This window comes from Vespula pensylvanica, chromosome 1, assembly GCF_014466175.1.
Source record: "Vespula pensylvanica isolate Volc-1 chromosome 1, ASM1446617v1, whole genome shotgun sequence".
Taxonomy (NCBI): Eukaryota; Metazoa; Arthropoda; class Insecta; order Hymenoptera; family Vespidae; genus Vespula; species Vespula pensylvanica.
The window spans coordinates 5,592,745-5,618,561 of NC_057685.1; the positions used below are offsets into that span (position 1 = coordinate 5,592,745).

At 35.6% G+C, this 25,817-nt stretch overlaps 1 protein-coding gene across 7 annotated transcripts in view; it reads right to left on the minus strand.

Moving 5' to 3' along the window:
* Positions 1 to 2,272: 2,272 nt before the first annotated feature.
* LOC122631138 (filamin-A) overlaps positions 2,273 to 25,817 on the minus strand; it is a 41,442-nt gene continuing 17,897 nt past the window's right edge. For 2 of the 7 annotated variants that reach the window (XM_043816462.1, XM_043816469.1), the window contains 14 exons: positions 25,380 to 25,767; positions 24,400 to 24,969; positions 23,266 to 23,610; positions 22,570 to 23,180; positions 22,190 to 22,488; positions 20,534 to 20,672; positions 14,895 to 15,123; positions 8,346 to 8,486; positions 7,964 to 8,266; positions 6,731 to 7,786; positions 4,975 to 5,168; positions 3,979 to 4,420; positions 3,635 to 3,838; positions 2,273 to 3,457 (listed from right to left, as the gene is read on the minus strand). In XM_043816462.1, coding sequence (XP_043672397.1) covers positions 3,273 to 3,457; positions 3,635 to 3,838; positions 3,979 to 4,420; positions 4,975 to 5,168; positions 6,731 to 7,786; positions 7,964 to 8,266; positions 8,346 to 8,486; positions 14,895 to 15,123; positions 20,534 to 20,672; positions 22,190 to 22,488; positions 22,570 to 23,180; positions 23,266 to 23,610; positions 24,400 to 24,969; positions 25,380 to 25,767 — 5,106 coding nt within the window. In that variant the 3' untranslated portion in view covers positions 2,273 to 3,272. Of the gene's footprint in view, positions 3,458 to 3,634; positions 3,839 to 3,978; positions 4,421 to 4,974; positions 5,169 to 6,730; positions 7,787 to 7,963; positions 8,267 to 8,345; positions 8,487 to 8,695; positions 9,317 to 14,894; positions 15,124 to 15,974; positions 16,094 to 18,539; positions 18,686 to 20,533; positions 20,673 to 22,189; positions 22,489 to 22,569; positions 23,181 to 23,265; positions 23,611 to 24,399; positions 24,970 to 25,379; positions 25,768 to 25,817 lie in introns of those variants that run through there. The other 5 variants (XM_043816477.1, XM_043816485.1, XM_043816512.1 and 2 more) reach the window with 4 other exon arrangements.

Here is a 25,817-nt window from a genome sequence, read left to right on the forward strand (position 1 = left end):
GCTGCTGCATGTTACACACAATTACGTATACCTATATCCCTCTTATTACGAGAGGTTCGCGCCTCTAGCAAGAGAGAGTTTCATGTCGATTGCTTTTTATTCGTCTATGAAAAGCTCCCAGACCTCTCTTTCTTTCTCTTTTTCTCTTATATATATATATATGTTTCTTTTTCTTTTTTTTTGTTTTGTTAACTTGTAGGTGTCTCTCCGCGACAGAAAAATTCAACGAACCGTATTCGTGCGGTCCCGTATGGTTTTTTCTGAAAGAACAAATCGTTGTAAAGCATGCACGCCTTTTGATCTCGCTCGAATGCTGGAACGATTTTTCTCGTCTTCGTCCCTTTTTCTTTTTATAGTCAATGAGACCGTACTGCAGGTACCCAGAAGGGATATTTCTTTTATTTATTTGTTTGTTTATTTCTTTGTTTTGTTTATTTATTTATTTATTTATTTGCTTCTCTTTCTCTTTTCATTTCTTTTCTTTTTACGACGTTGAAATAAGGTCTGGTATAGAAGTATACCTAGTATAAAGAAGAATAATTTTGTGACGTGAAATACAAAGCGTATGTATATATATATATATATATATATATATATATACACATGTATTCAAAAATTATATATAGAATATAATACTCGACTAGAAACACAATTCGTCATTTATCTTTCTATTAAAAGAAAAGAAACCAAAAAAAGAAAAAAAAAACCAAAAACAGTAATAATAAACAATTTAAAAAAATTCAAGAAACCAAATTATCACATCATCCCTAACACTATCCCATTCATTATAAAAACATAAAAACTGTTGATTTTAAACGAATAATAAACGAAAAGTTATTCTCCCTTAAAAGGAAACAAGATTCCCCGATGCAAACTTTAACAAAAGAAATTTGAAAATTCGACGGCATTTATCAAAAACGTTAATTTCCTTACTAGCATGGATAAAAATCGAAGAGCAGAATAATAAAACTCGAGTAAACCCTCTAGTTCCTCTGTTTCGTAGGCGTTAGCCAGTCGTCGTCCTCCTGTGAGAGAGGGGCGTGTAGATCTGAGGAATAGCACGATGTTGGGTGATGGAGAAGGGAGAAGAGAGAGGACAGAGGAGGTTTGTAACGCACCGACCGCGCAACTCCGTGTTCGTCGAGACCTCCCTCTCTCTTGAATCCTCAACGTTGTGGTGTGGACCTCAGCGACGCCTGCGAACTCGAGCGAGTTATAACGCTTTTGTTACCGCCTACCGTCCTATCAAGATAGAGGCCAACGAGAGTCCTGGCCCAGTCTCAAAGCTTTCTCTCCTCCTTCTTTCTCTTCCTCCTCTTACTCATTCGTCTCCCCAACTCACTCTTTCTCTCTTTCTCTGTCTTTCTAACTCTCTCACTCTCTGTCCTATGTCTATATTTCTGTCTCTTTCTACCACCTCCTACGATCAACGAGTATGCTACTCTCAACGACGATATGTTTCGAGTTACCACGAGAGAAACGTCTTTTTCTTTTCCTCCCCTCTTCCCATCCCTCTCCTATCCAACCCCTCTTTCTTTTTTTTTCTTTTTTATATATATGTATATGTATATGTGTATTTCTATATATGTATATATTGCTATCTTCGTCTAACTTTATATGTCTTTTCTTTCTCTATCTCTGTTAAAGCAAAACCACGATCTTTCCGAGCGTGAATAATTTTCTCCGCAACGAGTCGGGTCCTTCCTCTCTCTCTCTCTCTCTCTCTCTTTCTTTCTTCTCTCTTACGACGACGACGACGACGACGACGACGATCGATCGATCACTTCTTTTTCTTTTTATTATTATTATTATTATTATTATTATTATTATTTTACTTTCTTCGTGTTCTATTTCTCTGATAATTTTATAAGGAGAATGTTATAAAATGAGAATGACTAGTAATCGTTTCTAGGATATTTTCTATAAATTTCTCTTGTGTTATGCTTTCGAGAGAAATTTTTTCACGCTTAGAATTAATCTATTTTTTCTGTTTACAATCGCCAGACGATTATAATGATCCATTCTATCCGGTGATATAGGTATTCATCCATATGTAAATAAATTGACTAGTAATCTTTACTTACCGTCGTGCTTCGTATTCTGAAAGTGGATGATTTATATAATTGTATAAAATAAAAAAAAATATATATATATATATCGTCTCGTTAAAAAGAAAAAATATTTATATAATGTATATGTAATAATCGTATGGTACGAATTCAATGAATATTATTTAATTTTTTTTTTTTTTTGTTAAGACAGTACCGACGAGTTCTTTAAGAAATATATTATTTATTTAACCTCTATGTGTGTTAACGTATAATAATCAATCGTAATATATTTAATTCTATAAGTAGATAGTCAATGATATAATATAACGTGATGCAATCAGAAAAATCGATTCTCGCAGCACAAGTTATGTACGTTCAGATACTATCCTTTATTCATTCACGTACTTAATTTTTGTTTGTGTCCCCATTCTATTATCATTTTCACACAATTCGTATGATCAAATTAAATCTTATATCTTTATTTCGTTTTATTACTTTTGTTCGCTTTTTTTTTCCTTTTCTTTTTTATTCTAGTTATGAGATATCTATTTTTTTTATTAAAGGCACATACGGTGATATCATTACGAACGAATAATTGATCCACTTTCAAGAGACACTTTGAATTATAATCATGGTTTTCCATTCTACGAATGGAGAACCAAGGAAACTTAAGTAAAATAAGACAAACCTAAGATTAGAGGGAAATTAATCGATCTCGATAAGAATAATCGAGGGAGGATGATTAATAAACGAACGAAGCTGCAGATCTATCAAGAAAAATAGCCTTTCAAGTTTCTTTTCCAACTTGCAATTTACAATGAGGACGAGAAGAAGATTTAGGAGAAAACGAGACAAGAAGAGATAAAGATAAAGAGAAAGAGAAAGAGAGAAAGAGAGAGAGAGAGAGAGAGAGAGAGATAGGAGACGTTGCAAGGATGCGATCAATCCAACAAAAAGAAAAAGAAAGAAAGAAAAAAAAATAAGAAACAAGGAGGAACGATCGCTAGGAATATACAAGATTCGATGTCGCGAGGAACAAGGATAAGAAGAAGAACGTTGATCGAGGGATCTAGGAGAATACATATTCGATACGTTCCCATTCGAGATCGTGCTAAATCGAAGACACGGATATGTCCTTTTTAAAAAGTTCCTTCGCGACGTTGATTCCACGTAAGGAAAGACAATACTCCGGCTGCTCTCTGTGTTGAATTTCTTTTTTCCTTAGACCTCGACCTTGTACGGTGATCCAGGAATGTGATCGTCGCCCCACTTGACGATCACGATATATTCTCCTCGCTCGCGCACCAGGTAACTGACGTTGTAGTTGTTTCGACCCGTGTGCTTCATGTAGACCTCTTCGCATGGTCCTTTGGGACCGTACACGCCAACGTAAAGAATGTTGTTTCCTGTATAATTAACAGTGGTTTGTATCGATTACGTTTATGGAAAAAAAGGACAGATAAGAAGAAAGAAACTCGATATGAATTTTTAATCAGGTTCGAACCACCACCACCATCACCACCATCACTACATTCTCCTCCTTTTCTTCCTTCTTATTCTTTTTCTTTTACTTTCAAGCTTACCTGCATCACTCGCATGTACGGTGAATTGATTCTGCTTTCCCAAATAGGCCTTCTTCAGGCCCATGCCTTTGCTCGTAACCTTACTCGCGTCCGATTTAAAAAGCGGTAACACGGGACCAGTTTGCTTTGCTTTCGAGATCTTCTGAACAGTCTCGACCAGGATCGAGCTCGTCTCTTGTGCACCTCTTTCTGCCAGATCCGCACCTATGATAATACAAAATATTCTACGTTGAACCATATCAAACGTATTTTCTCTATCTCTCTATTTCTCCAACGCGACCATAGATTATTTATTTTATTATTAAAACCGAATATCTATTATTTTCAACAATGGGGTTACCTACCGGTACACGAAACTTTGTATGGCGAGCCAACGATATGATATCCATTGTATTTGATACTGATGTAATAATCTCCAGGTACCAGAGGCGTGTACCTGACCTTGTAACCTTCCTCGACCTCGGTACAATCCATAGAGACCTTACTAGGTCCATCGACCGTAACACCAAGAGCACCGCTTCCAGCATTGCAAGTATCAATGATGAAATCAGTTTTTTGACCCGTCTTAACCTCTACTAGACCATTGCCATAAGCGTGCAACGCTGCTGGATCGGCGTCCACTTTACCGACCTTGATACGATACGGACTACCAGTTATATGAACTCCGTTGAATTTCAGATGCAAACTGTGAATGCCGTTCTCACGTGCCATGAATCTCACGGAATATGTGTCAGAGTCGATCGACTGAATGAAACAATCGTCCTCAATTCCGCTTGGCGATACGATCTACAAGAACGAGTGATAAATATAACAACGATTAGAGATATATAGTTGTAAGATTTGTAAACAAGTCGTATGTCAGCAGTCTTTGTCATTTCAAAAAATATCAATGAGAGAATCTAGAATACTATTTCAATAAAAACTATTTTAAGTCTGACAAAAATTGAATCCAATTGACCTTGACAAAGATCAAGCTTATCTACTGTGTCAAGATCACCGTAATACATTCGTAGATTCATGCAAAATATAGTAATAAAAGAGAGATATAGTAGTGGTAATAAGAATTTTAAGGCGATAGCTGCCTACGCAAAATGATGTATCAGGGTCGTTTCATAAGAGCTCGGAATCTTATTTTCGGCTAGTATTTCGCAAGATAATTTTTCGTGAGATAGATAGATACGGTAGATACTTGGAAGATTCCGAGGAAAAATAAAACGTTCGTCCAAAATGGTTAGCCTTGAATGTTGAAAAGACGATTCTTAAAAATACGAGCGACATTTCTTTTTCTTTCTTTTTTTAATATCGACCTTGAACAAGTGTTTCTCGTTAAAGGATCGTACCTTTCCATCCAATTCACCCTTAGCTCCGTTCTTGCGTACGAGGAAGGTGTAAGGCTTGTCAGGTTGTACACCACTTTCCGGAAACTGTGCAACCTCTAATTTGTGAGCATCGCCCATCGCAGGCGATATGTAAACCTTGTACGGCGAGTCAGGAATGTGCTGATCGTTGAACTTGATTCCTACTCTGTATTCGCCTAAAATTTAACAAGTAAACAATGATTTTCAATTCAAAAAACTATCCCGTCGGATTAAACGATCACCATCGAAGATTCAAACGATTTATCTCCTTTCTAATCGTTCCGACGAATGAATTAAAATCTATCATGACGAATAAGAAAAGAAAAGGAAATAATAAAGAAATTAATTATTCCTAAAGAACGAGGAAATTAATTCTCATCGACAAACCATCGTCTTTTGGCTCTTCGGGCTCGTTGCCTTTCAAAATGATTTGTGTCGACGCTTTGAAGGTTGCCATCGTTCAAAGGTTGTCCTAACACAGTAGACGAAGAAATTCCTTTGTGACGGAAGTAAGATCGATTATCTCTTACGTTGAGATAAGAGAGAGGAAGTAGACAGTCAGAATAGCGTAAGATAAGAAAGGAGGAAAGAGTAGTGGTGGTGATGGTGATAGTGGTGGTGGTGGTGACGAGGTAGGTGGAGAAGAGGAAAGGAAAAAGAAGGAGAAATAGAAGAGAGGAGGAGGAGGAAGAAGAAGAAGAAGAAGAAGAAGAAGAAATAAAAAGGAAAAAAAGAAGGAGAGTGGAAAGCGACGAGTGGCGAACGGACACAACTCTAGAGCCGTGGGTTGATCGCGCACCACTACTTTCGGTTGAATCTAGCTGCTGATCTCGAATCCGTTCCTCCACTACGACCACCACTCTGCTCTTTCTCTCTCTCTCTCTCTCTCTCTCCTTTCTCTATTTATCTCTTTCTTACTCTCTCACAGCACATGGACCAAATATAACCACCACGATAATCCACGCCGAGCGGTGTGCGGTGTGAGTCAAACTCACCACGGCAAAATATGGATCCACCTTAACAAATATAGACGAAGATATTTCGGGATCAGCTGAAAGCGGCCGATCAATCCGGTCGATGAGTGGGTGTCTCTGAGTCTCGACAACATACCAACGAACGAACGAACGAACTAACACCTGCCTTATTTGTCTCCTAAGCGTCTGATGTTTACTTCGTTTCGGAAGTAACGACGACATCGTAAAAACAGTTTTAGATTTTTTTAAATATCTATCGAAAATAAGAAGACAAGGTGTAATATAATTTCAACGTTAAAACATTCTGCTCGTAAAGTGTTCGTAAAGTGTTCGTTTCGATAATCGTTCATGAATCGTTAGAATGAATGAACAAGTAGTATTCCTTTTCTTTTCCTAAGCCAGACTTTTCTCACTTAATATGAGCAATGCATAAAACAGGTTGACTTAATCGAGGCCGAATTTACGAGGTACGCTTCAAATTAACTGACATTATGGATCCTATATGCGTCATAATTTTCCTAGATAGTGACATGGGGGACATCGGTAACGTCAACGAAGGAGGTATGAATCGACGCTGGCAACGATCCATCTTTTTAAATGAAACCCTTAATAAATGTCACAGCGGCTTATTTTATCGATGTTTCCGGCCGGCACCTTTGAACTTTTCGAGCTTAATTCGAGCTAGATGATTTTTTAGAAAGTATGAAATGTTTGAACCTTCGAAATTATGATCTTCCACTTATTATTAAGCCAATTGGGCTTACCAGGTTCGGAAGCGACATAACTGACATAACAGCTGCCATCTTTGCGATCTTTGTAGTCGATTTGAGCTTTGCTAGGACCTTCAACCGAGACTGCCAATGCACCAGCTCCAGCTTCTCTGGTCCATATGTTGAACTCGCAAGGTTCACCTTGTTCACCTCGTTCCAATCCAGGACCACCAGCGTGAACCCTGTGAGCTCCACCGTCTCTCAAAGGACCAACCGTGAATTGGAAGGGTGAGCCAGGAATGTGCATCTCCTTGTAACGAACCGAAACCGTGTGAACGCCCAGTTCCTTCGGTACGAACGCGACAGCATAGAGACCATCCTCGACCTCCTTGATCTCTGCATCCTCCGTAACACCACCTGGCGAAGTAACAGTAGCCGCGAGATCGAAGGACGTTATACCAGGCATCTTAAATGTCAGCTTGCATTGACTTCCAACTTCGGTTATCGGCACTGCTTCTCTTTGCCTCTGTATTTTCTCTCTTTGACGATTGCTACCTTCTCCACTGACTTTCACGGTAAACGGTGAACCTTCTACGTGATGATCGGCAAACTTTAAATTTACTATGTAATAACCGGGTTCGGTAGGCTTGTAAGACATGTTCAGCGTGCCGTCCTCGTTATCCTTGCACTGAATCTCAACCTTGCTCGGACCTTCCATCGAAAGAGACAAACCACCAAAACCAGCGTTTCTCGTATCAACGGAGAACGTATTCTCGACGTGTGTCTTCCCTTCCTTTAACGCCGCACCAGAGACTTTTACCTTTTTAGCATCGCCAACTTCGCGATCCTTAACGTCGATCTTGAATGGCGAGTTTGGTATATGCTTGCCCATTCGTTTTACGGCAACGGTATGCGAACCAGCTTCTCGTGGTGTGAAGGAGACGCAAACGTTGTCGCTAGGCAGCTTTTTCAAAAAGCATGGCTCTTCCAAACCACTTGGTGCTGTGATTGAAGCGTTCAGAGATCTTATATCCGCGTCAGGCACTTTACCAGGCAGTTGAACCTCGCTACACGATCCCACGGATATCTGATTCCTTTTACGGCCCTCTCCTACAAATTTCATAATTAATTGATAATAAAAAAATTATTATATGCATATTATATATATGCATATTATTATCATCGATATTACACACACACATATATATATATATTATTATTAAAATTATTTTATTAAGTATATTATGTGATGATGCAATGATCTATATATATATCTAAAAAAATTACCTGTTATCTTGGCGACGTACGGGCTACCCTTAATGTGCTTGTCACCAAACTTTACACTGATTTTGTATTCTCCAGGTGCAGTAGGTAGATAAGACACCGAAACTGTGCCATCTTTATTGTCATGACATGATATCTCGGCCTTGCTAGGACCTTCCACCGCCAATGACAAACCTCCAGCTCCTGCACCCTTTGTTGATATGGTAAAGTTTCCAGGTTCGCCACAAACACCGTAGATCAAACCGGGACCGTAGGCTGTTACGTAACCACTTGCCAAAGAATCGACGTGGAATTTGAATGGTGATCCTATAAAAGGAATAATAAATTTAAGAAGGAAAAAAAAAATATATATATATAGAAAAGAGCGGTTAATTAATCAATTTACCTTGTACATGTTCTCCATTAAACTTTACGTAAATCTCATGAAGACCTTCCTCTCTTGGCTCATATTTGATGGATACAGTGCCATCGTGATTATCCTCGATAACTGGCTTGTCCACGTTACCACTCGGCATCTTTACCTCGGCTAAAAAAGATCCAAGTATTTTTCGTTTTTTTAATACGCGATCAAAAATCGATCACTTGCTATAATTAATTCGTTAAATATAAACTAGGTGGATATACCTATCCCAAAAAAAAAAAAAAAAAAATATTAAAAAAAAGGAAGAAAGAAAAAGAAAAAAAATAAAGACGGGAGAAAAATCAAACGATAAGTTCTCTCATATAATCGAAAACCTTTTCGAGAGCTAACGTAGTAAAGGCTCTGGAAAATGAGCGGTGCAAAATCGAGCCCAGGACCTGGCACTTCTTCCTCATCTATATCGACCCTTCCATAACAAATTGGTTTTTCCGGTCGGTCGAACTCGCTGCAAGAAAAATTCTTCAACCAGGCTCTATAAAAAGTCGACACCTCTTCCCACGTGGTCTCTATGTCGTCAAATTCGTCTTCCCAAACCATCTCCAAGGTGTTGTTAATATCGCACTCGATCGGAACACCAAAAATGACAACGAAGAACGTTCATGAATTCTTCGAACGATGAACGTGTCCTCGATCCGAGGAAAAACGGATCCCGAGAGGATTGATAATCTTAAGAGTCTCTCCAGTATGTTGATACCGATCGATCTTAAAGAAAAACCTGAATCCCTATCCCTGTTACTATATCGTACGATCTTAAAAGGCACTGATCGAATTGATCCTTTTTTATTCTTGGAATGAGAAAATATTGAAAGTATGTTATGTTCTTTCGACTTTCTTTAGACTTGAAGGATTGAACAATGCGACCGAACGAGTTTAAGATCGCAAAGTTTATAGAGACTTCAAAGATCAAAAGCTTCGCAAAGACTGAAATTGATTTTGTTTTTCTTTCTTTCTTTCTTTCTTTTTTTCTTTTTATTTGTTTCCTTAATTTTGTTTTCTTTTAAAGCGATCGAGAGAAACGCGTCGTTTGGGTGATCGAATTTAATCACGAAAGACACGTAGATAGTGTCTCGTTTTTCCTACGACGTTTTTCCTCCAGCAGGCAAGAACCAGAAGGTCGAGTCGTCGTCAATCGACCACACGAGGACGCATCTCTGGCAAGACTGAGGAGATCGCAGCTGCCAAAGTCGCTCGAGAGCCGGACGATGGCAGCCTGATCTGCCCGGGAGACCTTCTTTCTTTTTTTTTTTTTTCCTTTTCTTTTTTTTCCAGTATGCCCAACCAGCAGGAGAAGCGATTTTATATCACATAGGGACCACATCGTCCAACGTCTATCAAACTTCTCCCTCTCCTATTCCTAAACCATCCACTAACAAGCATCTGATACTACCACCACTCCAACGATCATCATATCACCTTACCCCTACTCCTTCGTGTCTCCTTCGTCCTCTATAATACGAAAAGAAAATTTGCCAAATTTCATTGACACCTCTCTACCTTCTTGTATACCTTCCGAATGATTAATAATAGATATATGAGCAACTAGAAACGAAATGTAAAAATGTTTGAAATATTTTCCAAAATGTTCTTCGTCCCTTTTGGACCAACCTGATTTCGAACTGGAGACTCCATTGATTTATGTTAGATATCTATAGATAATAAAAAAAAAAAAAAATTTATTCATCTTACGATTATGTAAGAAAATTATCATGGCTACCGGAGAGAACCGGTAAAATTTTCAAAACAGATAAGAACGAATATTTGGCGAGCTACGTCCTGGCTCTTTTTCCGTGACCATTTTCATTTAACGCAGGAAGTCATCAAGCAATCGAACCATTTGCACCAACGGTGGTACGGAACACGCGCCAAAGGCAACACGATCAAGTCTAAGTCACCCTGAACTGACTGATTGCGGACAACCGTCAACCCCGAACGACCAACGCTTCGTTGCATTACTTATGAAGAACATCGTATTTTAATGATTACAAAATCATCGATAAACTACTAACCGAGAGTCCAATATGAAAGATACATGAGAAATTCGAGTTCTTCTTGGATTCTTTAATTACCTATCGTTAATTAAATCTGACCGAATGAATGATCAACGAGCTCTTGCTAGATAATATATCTCTCTTATTCTCGACGTATCTAGATCGTATCAATCATAGTGCTTTAACCGATCATAATACTTTTACTTCTTTTTTCTTTTTTTTTAATTCTCGAATACATGCGATCGCGGTATTACAATTTATTTATAAAATTTTTCTTGGCTAAATACCTGACTAGCAACAATTTATTTTCTTTAATAAATTTAATATATATATATTTTTTTCGTGCATTAAAAAGTCAACGTATTGTTTACCCAAACAAATTTTACATAGAAGATTCGTTTAATAATTTTCGTTATTTTTGTATGTGTATATATGTAATAAAAAATACAAACGAACTTATTATCATTTTTTAGATCATACTCTTATTACAGAATGTATGATTTCCAATTGTAGAAGAAAAATTTGTGAAAATATTTGAAATAAAGTTACCGACGATTAACAGATAGCCACTCAACTCATTAAAACTAATAACAGCCGATGATTCGAGCTATCCGTTCTTCTGTTAATTGGTAACCTAACTAAGATTTTTATTTTCGTCGAAAAGTTGAGAAAAAAAATAGTTAATACCTAAGAGAATAAATATATATAGTCTCGCATCATAAATTAAAGTTTCGTTGAAAGAATTTTCTAGCTAGGTTAGTTAAATCTTTGGGAGAGAAAAAAAGAAGAAGAAAAAAGAAGATAAAAAAAATGATAAAAAAAAAAGAAAAAAGAAATTCATCTCGCTAACTCAAAGGAACAAAGTATGCCGTCGTACTTTTACGAGCGAATCTTTTGGCGCCGCTACCTACATCACGGAGAAAGATAAGTCGGCGAATTCTGCAAATATTCGAAGGGAACCTCTTATAATGGCCTCGTAAATATCTTTAGAGAGCATGCTAAGATATTTTCGGGATCACATTTGGGATCGTACGGTATATAAAGTAAAAGACGGTGAAAGATATCCTAAGGACACCTTTCGTGATATCCCTACTATCTTATATCTTTCCTTATCTATAATAGTTTATAAGAAAAATTTCATTTCGTTGCTTATCAAATATATTTACGTTGTTTTATAGTTTACTTATATGACCGAAGAAATTTATTCGATTGATAACCAAATACAACCGACGAAAACCTAACGATCGTTAAAGAAAAAAGAAAAAAATATATATATATATATATATATATCTTTCACGAATTTATCTTTCAAATATGTTTTCGAGTTAAGGACTTACATGCATCACTTTTAAACTATTCGTGTAAGACAATAGCAATTAATCTGCAAAGATAACGCAACACATTTCTGACAATCGCGATATAAATTTTTTAATTAAATTATCTTATAAACATATTCATTTTAATTCGTAAGGAAATTAAACAAATTTGAAAGAGATAACGATGGAGAGTTGCTATTTAAAAAGTAATTAACGAGATAACGAAATACGTGTATGACAATCGTCCAAAAAGCTTTTAACTAAATTATTTTATAAGTATATTCGACTAAATTCTAATGGAAGTGTTAAACAAATTTAAAATAGATAGCGTTCGAGGATTATTGTTTAAATATAATTTAACAAGATAACGAAATACGTGAATGATAATCAGGACACAAAAAGATTTTGAAATAAATTATCTTACAAACGTATTCACCTAAATTCTAATAAAAAGAGTTAAATAAATTGGATTGAGATAGTGACTATCTAGAAATAAATTAAAAAGATAACAAAATACTTGTACGTTGATCGCAACGAAAACTTTTAACTGAACTATCTTACAAACATATTCATCTAAATTAACAAAAAAAAAAAAAAAAAACATATATATATACACACACACATAGTCAAATAAACTATTTAAAAATTATTTAAAAAACAAATTAAAAATAAAAAAAGAAATGATAGACGAAAGAAAAATCTCAAATTAAATAGAAACTATCCTGAGAATATATATTCAATTAATTCCTAATGAAAACCAAAGAAATTTGAAGGAAACGACGATGGAGAATTATTTCCAACGTGTTACAAAAATTTACAAAATGGAGGAAGTATGGTGGTTCGATAACCGAGAATTAGTCAAACAAACCGCATGTAACTTTCCGCGTGGCTGGAGTAAAAAAAGAAAAATAGATGAAATAAAAGAAGAAGAAATGCAACAGTAGAAGGTGAAGATGGAGATGAAGGTGGAAGTGGAGGTGGATATAGAGATGTAGGTGGAGGTGGAGGTGGTGAAGATAGAGAAGTTGAGACGAAGGAGAGGAAAGAAGGGATTGATCTTTTTATGGATTTCCGTCGACGCCGGCGGTTTCGGTTTTTGGAGCATCTTCGAGCCCGCGCATCCGAAGACACTTAATCATCCAATATTAATATCACCCGGTCGCATTTCCGACGCATCATCGAGTACCGTACGTATACGTTCCTCCAGCTCCCTTCCTCGTCCAGCTCAACCTCCTATCTCTCTTTATCCTCTAACCGTATTTTTGGCGAAATGGTGGAACAAGCACGTTAAAGAAAACGTATGAAACCTGTCGCGTCTGTCAACTCACTTGCGTATCAACGCACTTCTTTATTTATTTATTTTTATTTACTTACGCACCGTTAATAAACATTCGAAAATTGTTTTTTACGATTAAAAAGGATTATATTCGATCAACGATTACAATCGTTTCCTTTTTTTTTTTTTTTTTTTTTCTTTCATTTTTATTTTCTTCTTTGCTTTTTTTTCGATCCTCGTCATCCTAACTATAGAGATATGACCGATCTGAAGTAAATTTGTAACGTAGATTTGCAGTGACTTCAATGCAACGACTTAAATACGTATTATTCATTTCAAAGAATTTTGTTTATCTTTGACGAATGACAACACGAAGATTGATATAAATATTTGTCTAGATAAATGTATGTTGTCTAGATAAATAGATTATGATTTCTGAATAAATGTAGAAAATAGATTTAGTCATTTTCGTTGGGTCCATTGCGTCTTGGAATTAATGTCAAAATCATTGATTTTGGAGAAATCGATGCAATTTGTTTCACGTTCGAGAAAAACAAATAAGAATGAAAGAAATGTTATTTTCTTTTTTTTTCTGATGAATCTTGCGATAAATATATGACCAATAAAAATAAACATATATCTATATCAATCAATGCTTCCTGATTTTCGAATAAACTGTATTAATATCGATGTACGGTGAAATAGGCAAGATTAAAAGTATGATATATCACGTATAATTATAGACGAATAAGAAGATAATTTCTATCGTGTCTCTTGTGAACGGCAGACGCTCGTAACTTAGCTTATGGTCCTTTTACAAAACCCAGAACGAACAGCATGAAAACCTGTCGCGTCAATCAAATACTACCACTATGTCGTGAGTTAGCAGGCGTACAAATCATTAATGAGGATAGAATTTGGTAGAACACGAGTAAGGTCTACAAGTGCGCATTAAAAATGTTTGGATAACGTCCAAGATATTATTTATGATTTCGAGAATTCACTGATTTATTGGACTCATTAATTAAGAAATATATATATATATATATATATATATATATATAAAGAGATGGATGAATAATAATCGATCGGTGGATATCCATTGGCAATAAAGTAAAAACGAATATCTCGAAAATCACTGATTATCCAAAGTTGATTAATCTATCAATCCAGATATATCATCAATTATAATAAATTTCATACTACCAATTTCTTTGAAATATTTGTAAACGTGCCAATGATCATTCGTTTATGTTTTAAAATGACGACTATGAACATGCTGAAATTTACTTAGATAACTTAACAACAAATGATCTTAAATACAATCAAACGTTGTACCTATAACTCAAAGACTAGCAAATCGTTAGGATTTTTCTAATATCATAGAAAGATTCCTATAATCCACAACTAGACAAATTGTTACGAGAATGTCCAAATGTTTGAACAAAATTAACAGTCACGTAGAGAATTTGAAAATTGTTCATTCTGATCGTGATCATTTTGATGACAGCGATGATCTACCGACTATCCTCGTCTTCTCGATGGGAACATTTGTTCTGGCTGCGTCAACTATATCGTTGAAATAAACTTCTTAGAAGAATATCATTGCGTCTCGATTCGTGAGACGAATCAAATGTGAAACGAAAAAAAAAAAAAAAAAAATTCTGGAATATCTTTTTATATTTTTCTCGATTCTCTCTCGTACTCTCGTCCTCCATATTTTTATCCATTTAATTTTCTATTCCTAATTTTTGTTTGTGAAGAATTTCAATGGGTAATTGATCTTAAGTTGATTCATCGCTATAATAATTAATTATGTAATATAATAGTTATGAAAATTTATAGAAAAAAGAAAAGGAAAGAAAATAAAATCAAAACAAAAAAATAAATAAATAAACAAAAAAGAATAAATATACGGATTATAAGTACTTACACGTTACTGTACCACTGGCCAATGGCAAGGGGATACTGTTAAGCCGAATAACGTTAAAGTTTTTCTTTGATAAATTTTGTTGATTGGTTGTGCTACTCTTTGTTGTAACCGTTGAACTCTCCTGTATACTAGTGCTACGTTGTTCGACAACGTGTTGCTCTTGCCTTTGTCGAGATTTCCTTCCACGATGAGTTTTGTGAGTACTGTGTTCCCGATACTCTTCTGAGGCCTAAAATAAAAATGAAATTATCAAGGATGTTTAATCAAGGGTAGAAAATATTTCGACGATTTTATTTATCGATTCAATACGAAGTACTTAAGAATTTCTCTTTTCTTTTTCTTTTTCTTTTCTTTTTCTTTTTTTTTTGTTTTTCTTTCTTCTTTTTTGTTTCTACATACGTTTAGTTAATTCTTGAACGATGCTCAAGAAACTCTATGGATCGTGTTGGCGAAAAAGGGGAACGAGGAATTTCCGGAATCAAGAGGCGATGGTGCACGACACAGCTCATTACGAAAGAATCTACGTATTTCGAGGCTGGTACTAAGCCAAACTGTGCAGCGTGTATAGAATTTATTATGTAACTACGTCAGGATTCTTGCAAAATCTTTATCACGTGGTTTATTTGACTATAGAAAATGTACACGTCCAATTTACCAGATTTGCGGACGCGACCAACTTTTTTTGCGTGTTACCCAATTCTAATCGTACCAAATTCTTTTAATCCTTTGAAAATATCTGATAAATCTCAGACTTAGATCATTTTCTATAGAAAAATAAATTATAGTGGATTTCCCTCGATGAAATAAAATTCTAAAATTTTTAGTGGAAATGCGAAAAATATTTTTTCTAATTTTTTTCGTCAATGCTCACAAAATTATAATTAAATCGAAAAGATCTAAATTATCTAGATCATCTACTGTATAATCGATCGTATCACTTACATGAACTAATCGTAAAGCGAGACTAAATATGGATAACACATATGTCGCATGAAATAAAAAAAGATGAAAAATAACAAAAATAACAAAAAAAAAAACAGAAAAATGATATGAAATACAGGGTAATAGAAATCACTATACCTTAGAAGATCTAAATCTTTCTATCAATAATCGCTAATTCGCAATAATCGTAATTGTTAGATCAGAACGATCGCCTGTTACCAAACTCACGTATCGCTCCTAACCGACTGACGATTTTCAGGCACAATACTGAATTCGATGTTACCATAATAGATACCTAGCCCCCACCCACAATTACAAAGGGTAAAGGATAAGAAACGGAGGGAGGATTTAAACAACCAATGACACTGCTAGACATGTCCGTGAACTCAACGAATCGGAAGAAAGCTGTCGCGGCCAAAAATTTATTCGTGTAATTTTTAAGGGGTGGCAACGAACGTTCAGACGTTCAGTTCTCATCTAGACACGAACGACAAATCATCGGTCTCGTGCGTATAATTTCTTTGTTATTTTTATACTTCTTTTTTTATTTTTTTTATTTACTTATTTCTATTCTCTTCTTTCATTTCGTTTCTCTCGTTATCGTCGAATAAAGAAAGAAAAAAAAAAAAAAGAAAGAAAGAAAGAAAGGATAAATAAAAATCGTTCACGATAAAAGAAGCAACTCGGCTAATCGTGGTCGTCTAACGAGGTAAAGTTTTAAGGGTGGAAATAAGAGTACAACCCCCTTTTCTCGAAACATTAATAACGCCAGGCCAATAGTATAAACAGAGAAACAGGAAGTTGAAGATGATAAGCATAATATCCAGTATCAAAGTCTCCGTTGCGATTCGCGTTGAGTTTAAATTAAACTCTTCTCTCGGTAACATTAATTCACGGGCTGTCTCTTTAGTCCACCCACCGTTCCAACGGCGTACGGTCTTGCTTATAAATTTGGGAAAGAGCCGCTCTCGTACTCGAAATAGTTTATGAGGTCGCGAGGATGGACGAAAATGATACGGATTAAATTTCAAATGGGGCTCTCAATCGGTCAATCGATCATATTCAGTATATATAATCTATACGAAAGCAAAAAAAAAAAAAAAAAGAAACCAAAGAGAGAGAAAAAGAAAGAAAGATCCTTTGCTTCGTATTTCCGTCAACTTCGATGAATTCTTTTTATTGTCCTCTTATTTATTTATTTATCTTTTTTTTTTTTAATTCGATATAATATATTCATTTAATTATATCTTTTGATTTAATTCGATAGAAATATATAGAGAAGTTCGTAAGTATTTTCTATGGGTTAAAAGTAATAAACGTTATATGGCTTGAAGCACGTAATCAAAAGCGACCACCAGTCTATGCCTCTTTCTCTCTCTCTCTCTCTCTCTCTCCCTCTCTCTCTCTCTCCCTCTCTCTCTCTCTCCCTCCCTCTCTACAAAGTACTTTCAATTTCGGGTTCCATGCATGTTCGCTAATGAGACCAGGCGGAACATCACGCTTGCTCGGGCTTGACACATGCCGAAACGTTTAAATCAACGACTTCCAGTCGCGTTTGAGATCCCTTCCTCTCTCCCTCTCACCTCTTCATCTCACTCTCTCTCTCTCTCTCTCTCTCTCTCTCTCTCTCTTTCTCCCTCTCTCTCTCTCTCTGTCTGTCTGTCTCTCTTGGTCAAATGACAGATGAGAAGAGGTAAAATAGGGGAGGAAGATTAAAGAGGAAAATTATTTTCAGCTTTTTGAGACTTCGGTCACAGAGTGAAATCGCTCTAGATCCTTTAGCGAGACTGTGCCTATAATTTAAAAAGTTCCCTAGCTATAGATCCGATCGACCTCTGTTTATTCGACTTAGAGATTTATAGTACTGACGTTCACGTCTAACGATTATTATCTTTTTCGATGAAAATATGCAATACGATATGCACTTTTACATCGCCATTGTTTCCTCGGCGTCTAAGTTACGCCTAATATATACCATATAGTTCATTTCTACTTATAGAGGCTGACCATACCATCCTTACTTTCTACTTGATCCTAAACAAATCTATCTCTATCCCTAACAATTTTTCTAATCGTAACATACACACGTCCGATTATAATTTCATACTCGTATAATAGAATATTAAAAGTGAAGTTAATTTGCTAATATTAACAAGTGTTACGTAAAATAAATGATCTAGATTTATTCGACATTATCTTATTAATCTTATATACGTTCTAACAAATAATTCACGTTTTTCATCGATGTTAAAGAAAATATTATCGAAAGGATATTTCTTAAAGGTATACTTATTTTTAACGTAATAATTCTAACACAAGCTCTCGTCAAATTGTTCTTTGGTTTACTATTACAAGAACGATCTTTTCTATCTTTTCGAAGATGAATGAAATCGTTGAAGGATCTCGTGTTTGGAAACATGCTGGATCACTCGACGTAAAAACATACACATACACATACACATGCATAAACACATGCACATACTACACGCATGCATTCTTATATGTATACCTGGTCATACATACAGGAGAAAGAGAGAGAGAGAGAAAGAGAGAGAGAGAGAGAGACAGAGAGAGAGAGAGAGAGAGAGAAAGAGATGCAACAGGTATTAGACACGAAAGAGTAAAAGAGAAGGAAAAAGAGAGAGAATGCTTTTACTTAATCGAATGATAACGTTGATTTTAACGCGTCGAAAGGATTCTTACGGTGCTAAGACGAGGAAGAATATTTCCTGCTAATATTATCAGACACTTGGTGCGATCTCGGTGAGTCTTCGGAGTGGACTGTTTCTTCTGGAGACCACACGATAATATCCTGCGCTGCTACGTGTTGTCTCTATAGTTAGATATACCTCGCCCCACCCAACCCCTCCTCTTAACCAAAAGATGAGATCAAGAGGGATCAGGAAGATCAAGACAAATAACGTCCCAAGATAATTTCTTAAATATCAACACGTGTCACCCTTCTTTCTGTTCAATTCTTCGACGTTTACGATTGTAGAATGAAATAGATATTATTTATACATCTTCGACGATAGAAGTATTAAATTCTTGAAATCGATCTATTTCCTATTATTTGTTGTATTTCTGTACGCGATATCATTCGAACGATTTCGATTGCATTTATTCTTAGATCTTTAAAATCGTACTAAATTTTTTTTAATTCTGATACGATTATTGATACCTTTCTTCTTCTTTTTTTTTTTTCTTTTTTCTTTTCTTTTTCAATAATTTCTAAAAATATTTTTCTAAAATAAAATTTCCATTTAAGGGTCACATTCTTTTATATATAACGAATCTGTACTCGATCATTAATTATTGATCATATCTAACAATGTATGGATGTGTAATTGTTTATTTTCGAGATTTATGTTCAATTTAAATCATAATTTAAAATCTAAAAAACACATGGTAATCAATCGAATTATTTAATAAAAATGATCGAACCATTGGCAGGTATACAAATTTTCTATGAGCAAGTGTCTACTTAGTTTTTATAAAAAAAAAAGAATTTCGTTCTTTCGTGTACAACTGATGTCATTGTATCCTTTATGAGGTGCCGAAAGATTATGCCAACGGATCATTAAATGACGAAATTTCTTCGCCGTCTCGTCCGTGAGAAAATTTTACTTTCGTCTGCCACTGAAGGTCTTACGAACAGGGAACTTTCATCGCGATAAACTAGCAAGGTCGTATAAATAGCAAAACGTTTTTACCGTCTCCGTTTCTGCAGAGTTTACATACGTTAGAATAATTTGCAATATTTCAAACATCATACGCCAAATTTTCGTCACTTTCGGACTTTTCTTTAGAATCTTTGATGATGACAATTCTTCATTAAAAAAAAAAAAAAAAAAAAAAAAAGAGAGAGAGAGAGAAAGGAAAAAACTATTTAAATAGATCAACTATATTTCGAAAGATGCGAAACATTGTTTTCTTCTTTTCGACAAACGAACGGACTTCATTTTTATATAATTTATATAAGAACAAGCACAAAATTTGTAATTTTAACTAAACTGCACATTAATTAATTAAATCTAATTATCAGTATAAGAAATGAAATTTATTTTTGTTGAAAAAAAAAAATAATAATAATAATAGTAAAATGAAAATGTTAACTATATATATCCATCTAATTATAGCAGTTAACTTGATTTATGCACATAAAATTGAATAAAAACTAATAAATGTCTGTAGATATCTTTATAGATTTATTTACGACAGATTAAATCAAAATTGTGCTACCTAACGTAAATTCGTTCCAATTATTCTCGTTTTATTTAACTTGGATTTAATCGTCGTGAAACAAAACTAGCTACGGAAAATGAATCCAGGTCTCTTGTTCCTATTTCCTCTCATTTACTTTGACATAATTATTGTCCACCAGGGCGGCCAGACTCAGCATTCGAAACCGAAATATAAGCGGTATAAATACCCCCCAGCAGAGAAGCTAAGTGCCATTGGACGCAATAATTTTTCAAAATGGATAATCAAAGGCATTGTGTACGATCCATTAATCCAGAGCATTAATTAAATAGAGAAATTAAATAGTTCATCCATTCAAAATAAAATTTGTTAGGATGAATCAATAATAAGGATAGGCGTAATTGAAAATGTTTAGCTTGATTTTAATATTTCTATTTGAAGATATAGCAGATTAATCGAATAAATTGATTAATCGTGATAAATTGTTTACTTACCGTAAATGTGTAGATACCATCTGGAACAGGTTGTCCACCAAATTTAATACTAAGCGTGTAGTCTCCAGCATCGGCTACTGTATAATAAATGTTAACTGTTCCATCGCCATTATCTTCGATATCAATGTCCACTACCTCACTGCGAAATAATATAAAATTTCATAGATTAATAAATAATTTGTCATTTACAAGCAAAAGAATTTATTACTGTTGTAAAAGAAAAAAAAAAAAAAAAAAGAAAGAAAGAAGGAAATCAATTCATTAGTTCTCTTCTTATATCATTACGAAATTAATTTAACATAAAGATAATGATAATTAATTTTCTCGAAGATATCGATTCTAGAAAAGAGAGAAGAGAGATCACTTGCCAACATTGAATGCAAAATACGAAACATTTGATATGGTGCATGACTAATGCTCCAACAGGTGGACATCGTAGAAACTCACTTATCAATGTCAAAATACTTTCTTACATATGCTCGAGCTTCGAATTTGTCGACAAAAAAATTGATCTTGCGAAAGTTATATCAATAATTAAATAATAATTTCTTTTTATTGTCCATTTATTTTGATTCGATGCTACAATGCTACGACTATCTTCTTTCTAATAAACAGTGTATCATGTTCATGTAGCATTTTCGTATATACAAAAGTTTCTCAAGTAAGTCTGTGTAACCGTTTAAAATATGTTAGGAATGAAAGATAGACAAAGATATGTTAGCTCAAGAGACATCGAACGAAATTCCAAAGTAGCGATTCAATGCAAGCTCAACTATGCTTTTGGCATGCTAACAATGATGCCATTAGAATTGAGAAAATGAACAAAGGCAAGTACTCGATCTGGTAAGAACAAATGTGTGCCAAGTGAGAAAATATGTTAAAATAAGCAAATAAATCTTTGAACTTTTGTCGAATTGTTGGAGCTTAGTGAATGACTATTAAATATTTATTTAAAAAAAAAAAAAAAAAAAAAAAAAAAAAAGGATGTATGATTAAAGGAAGACGATGCTATTTATACACATTATGTATAAATATATATATACATATTCTCTTCTGCTCGACTTATTTGTTACCCTTTTATTTTCGTACTGGTTTCCAAGTATCGACGGATATAATTTGGGAACGAGACAGACAGAAGGAATCGAAACGACTATTAAACATTTACGATCGTGCTACGGTTCAAAAAAAAAAAAAAAAAAGAGAGAGAGAAAATAAAAAAAAAATAAAAAAAAAGAAAGAAAAAAGAGAGGAGTAACGTATGATTTACGATCGGTTCGTGATGGGCTGCATTCGCTAGTTTTGAATATATTCCGTGAATCGAAATAAATATCTAGGTCATGCTGACGGGTATTTAAAATAAAACGGGACGATATCGTCCTGTACGATGGAACGTGAACACGAAGAGAGAAGATAGAAAGGAATGCAAGAAATAAGCGACAGGAAATATATGATACGAGGGCCACCCTGTCGACTTGTCGAGTTTTCGTACATTTCTATTTTCCTACGTTCGCTTCTGGAGACTATTATCATTTTTTTTTTTTTTAGAATGACGATAAATCAAAATAAAAATAATAGCGAGGTATAAAAATTCTTCTCTTTTTTTTTGTTTTCTTTTTCTCTCTTCTTTTCTTTTCTTTTCTTTTCTTTTTTCTTTACCTGCCTGACGTAGAACGAATACGACAAGTGACGGCACCCCTTCCAGCATTTTCGGTATCAACCGTTATACAATATTCTTCACCCTGTGCCAAGGTATGTTGAATGCCCTCCTTGATCTTACATTTGTCAGCTTTACCAGTGGAAACGCTCTGAACCAAAACTGGACTACCCGGTACTTCTTTACCTCCGTATTTCACATTGACCTTGTACCGACCGCAGTCATCGGGCAAATAAGTAGCCTTGTATTTTCCTTCACCTAGATCTTGAACTTCGACTCTTCGTGGTGCTTGATCCGGACCCTAAGAGATATGAAAGTTAACATGAAATTAAACGTCGTCGAGATATTATAAAACAATGACAACGTAATTAATATCGCTTACCAAAACTTGAACCTCGAGATCGCCGTATCCAGCTTTGGAAGTATCAACGACAAAGTCCGTTGGGAAGGAAGCAGTGCAAACAGGCGATACTCCAGGTCCGGTGAGAACGATTTTGTTTGGTTCAACGGTAGGTAAGACTTTAATGGCGTAAGGACTATCATCTATTTCTTCGCCGTCGTAAGTTATACCGATTTGAACGGTACTACCAGCAGGTGGTGGCTGATAAGTAACCTCGTATAATCCGTCGCTTCGGCTTTTAATTTCAGGCTTCTGCACCTGTCCTTTGTCAGTCTTCAACCTAACGTCCAACTTCGCTGGTTCGCACTTCGAAGTATCAACGACGAATTTCGCTGGCACACCTTCTCTTACCATTTCAGGCTCGAGTCCGGATCCATAAGCAACGGCGTTCTTAGCATTGCTATCCGATATTACTTGAACTTTGAAAGGAGAACCAGGTATATGCTGATCAGCGAACTTTATAGTGATGTCGTATTCTCCTGGTTCCATTGGAATATATTCTGCGCTGCATGAACCATTGTAATTGTCTTTGCAAGTCATTTTGACTTCGCGAATACCCTCGATCGCTAAACCGAGACCACCATTGCCGGCCTCTACGATAAAAAGATAAAATATACTTGATATATTATATCTGTATGACAGATTTCTTGTAATTGATTAGAGAACACGAAATAATACCTTTAGTCTCTACGGTGAATTGATTAGCCTTGTTAGCGTATCCCTTCTCTAACCCTGGACCATATGCACGACATTTGCTAGGATCACTGTCACGTTTAACATTAACGGTAAACGGTGACCCTGGCACTGGAATGTTGTCGTATAGAATATCGATGGTATAACGTCCTTCTTCGAAAGGTGTATAACTGACACGATACGTTCCATCTCCTTGAGGAATGATTACTTTCTCCGTCTTTCCACCGCTTGGATTATTGATAACGCAGGAGACTAAACCTTCGTCATTCTTCATTTTAGCGATTGCTCTGGTGTCTATCGTAAATTCCGTTGGTTGCTTCAAGTACAGACCTTAAAAGGAAAATATGATCATCGAAACGATGTCTCTCGATTTCATGACTCCATTCAACTGATTCTATAAAATCAATTTTACTGAATTTTTCTTTCGTACAATATCTCTCTATATCGATTCAGATTCTTATCTGTACACTATGAACATACTAACTATAAATATTGTGAAGAGGTAAATCAAAGCATCCTAATAAAATACACTTCCTTCTAATTTAAACACACTTATCTAATCATTCATTTTTTACGATCTACGTTTTCACCCACTAACATGTCTATGTATCGAGACTTACTCTAATGTTAGTACAATAATTTATCGGAGAAAAGAAATGATACTCAAAAAATTAAAAAAAAAAAAAACAGTAAAAAAGAAAAAGGAAAAGAAAAAGGAAAACATAATTAATCATTATTTAAGCATGGCATGGCATCCTGACGAGGAATATTTGTCGAAAGCAAAAGTAAAAAAAAAAAAAGAAGAACTATCGCAAATATGTGCAAAATGAAAAGTCAGCGTCAACGATTAATTCATGCATTGTTTCGAACACTCCTGAGGTCACTATCAGTTCGAAAGGCACCTGTATTACTAGGATGAATGGATTGCTCGTAATAATCATCCTTAAAAATTCTAATAACATTTCCAATGAAGAAATCCTTCTCTGTAGTAATAAATCCAATTCAATCATTACGATTACGAGCAACCTATTTGCCGTTTTGTATCCTTACACACGCACACTAACAATCACGGTTTTTCGCATTCCTAAAAACCATATTGCCCTGACGGCTTGACGATACCGTGTGGCTGAATTCCATTTCCGGTGACCTTGATTTTTGAAACGTCAGTATCGGGAACGACGATGGCCTGGAACGGTGAGCCAGGCACGTGTTGCTCATTGAAGGTAATATTTATCCCGTAATCGCCAACTTCGGTAGGGAGATAAGCAACGGAACAAGTGCCATCGCCGTTGTCTCGACAATTAATGGCAGCTTCGCAAGGACCCTCGACGGTAACGCCAAGGCCACCTTGACCTGCACCTCTTGTATCGATAACAAATTCTGCTGGCTTGTTAACGACACCACGAGAAAGACCAGGACCAGAAGCTCTGACTTTGCCAGGATCAGAACCATGAACGCAGTTGAGACGATAGGGCTGACTCGAGATTGGTTCACCGCCAAAACTGATGCCCAGTAAGTACTCGCCCAATTCCGTCGGTGTAAAGTTGACCAGATAACCTTCGTGCGTCGGTAAGATGTGGGCCTTAACGCGATTACCCGATGGCGCCGTTATAGCCACTTGAAAGTCAGCCACCTTTCCAGCATCCTGCGTTATCACGCGGAACTGCTGCAGGCTGTTCACCGGTGCAGCTGTGCGGAGAGCGTTTTTACGTATGTATGACTCATCAAGAGTCTCTCAACTATTTAACGAGTCTTTCGTCTTGTTCGTACCTAGCGTCGTATCGTGTCCATCATTGTACTTTGAACACGATATAACGTTTCTTTGTAAAAGCCTACTTCTTTCTTACGTACTCATTCATTTTTACGAATGACCTGTTATAAATAAAACTACGCGGGACATCATGGAATGTTTCGATATCCATGTTCTCTAGAATAATGATTCTTCTTGAAAGGAATGAAATCTCACGACATACGACATGATATTATGAAATAAATATGCATCGTTCGATAAATGAAATTTGGATTCGTTCGATAAAGATAATTATCAAATAAGCTGTATATGTATGTATATATATATATATATTTATTTATATACTCACTAGGTTCAAGACCGTCCACTTTGATTCTGGAGACATCGATGTGCGGTTGAACATTAACCGCGATAGGACACGTAGGTACCTTGAGACCACCGTAATTGAGATTGACAAAATAATTTCCTGGTTGTGGAGCGACGTATCCTACGCTGTATGTATTGTCTTCGTTATCGGTCAAAGAAACAGGTAATTCTCGTCCATCTTCACCGACTATGGTTACATCCATATTGCCAGGTCCAGCCTCGCGGCAATCGATATTAAAATGAGTAGGAACATTCGATTTTACACCTCTTTCGATACCTGGTCCGAAGGCTGTAACCGCAGCTGGGTTCAAAGGTGCAGCTACCTTTACTCTGTATGGAGACTTTTTGGTAGCTACGCCACCATAATTTACCTATAAGAAAATATTTAATTATATTTAATAATCACTCGTACAGACGATGA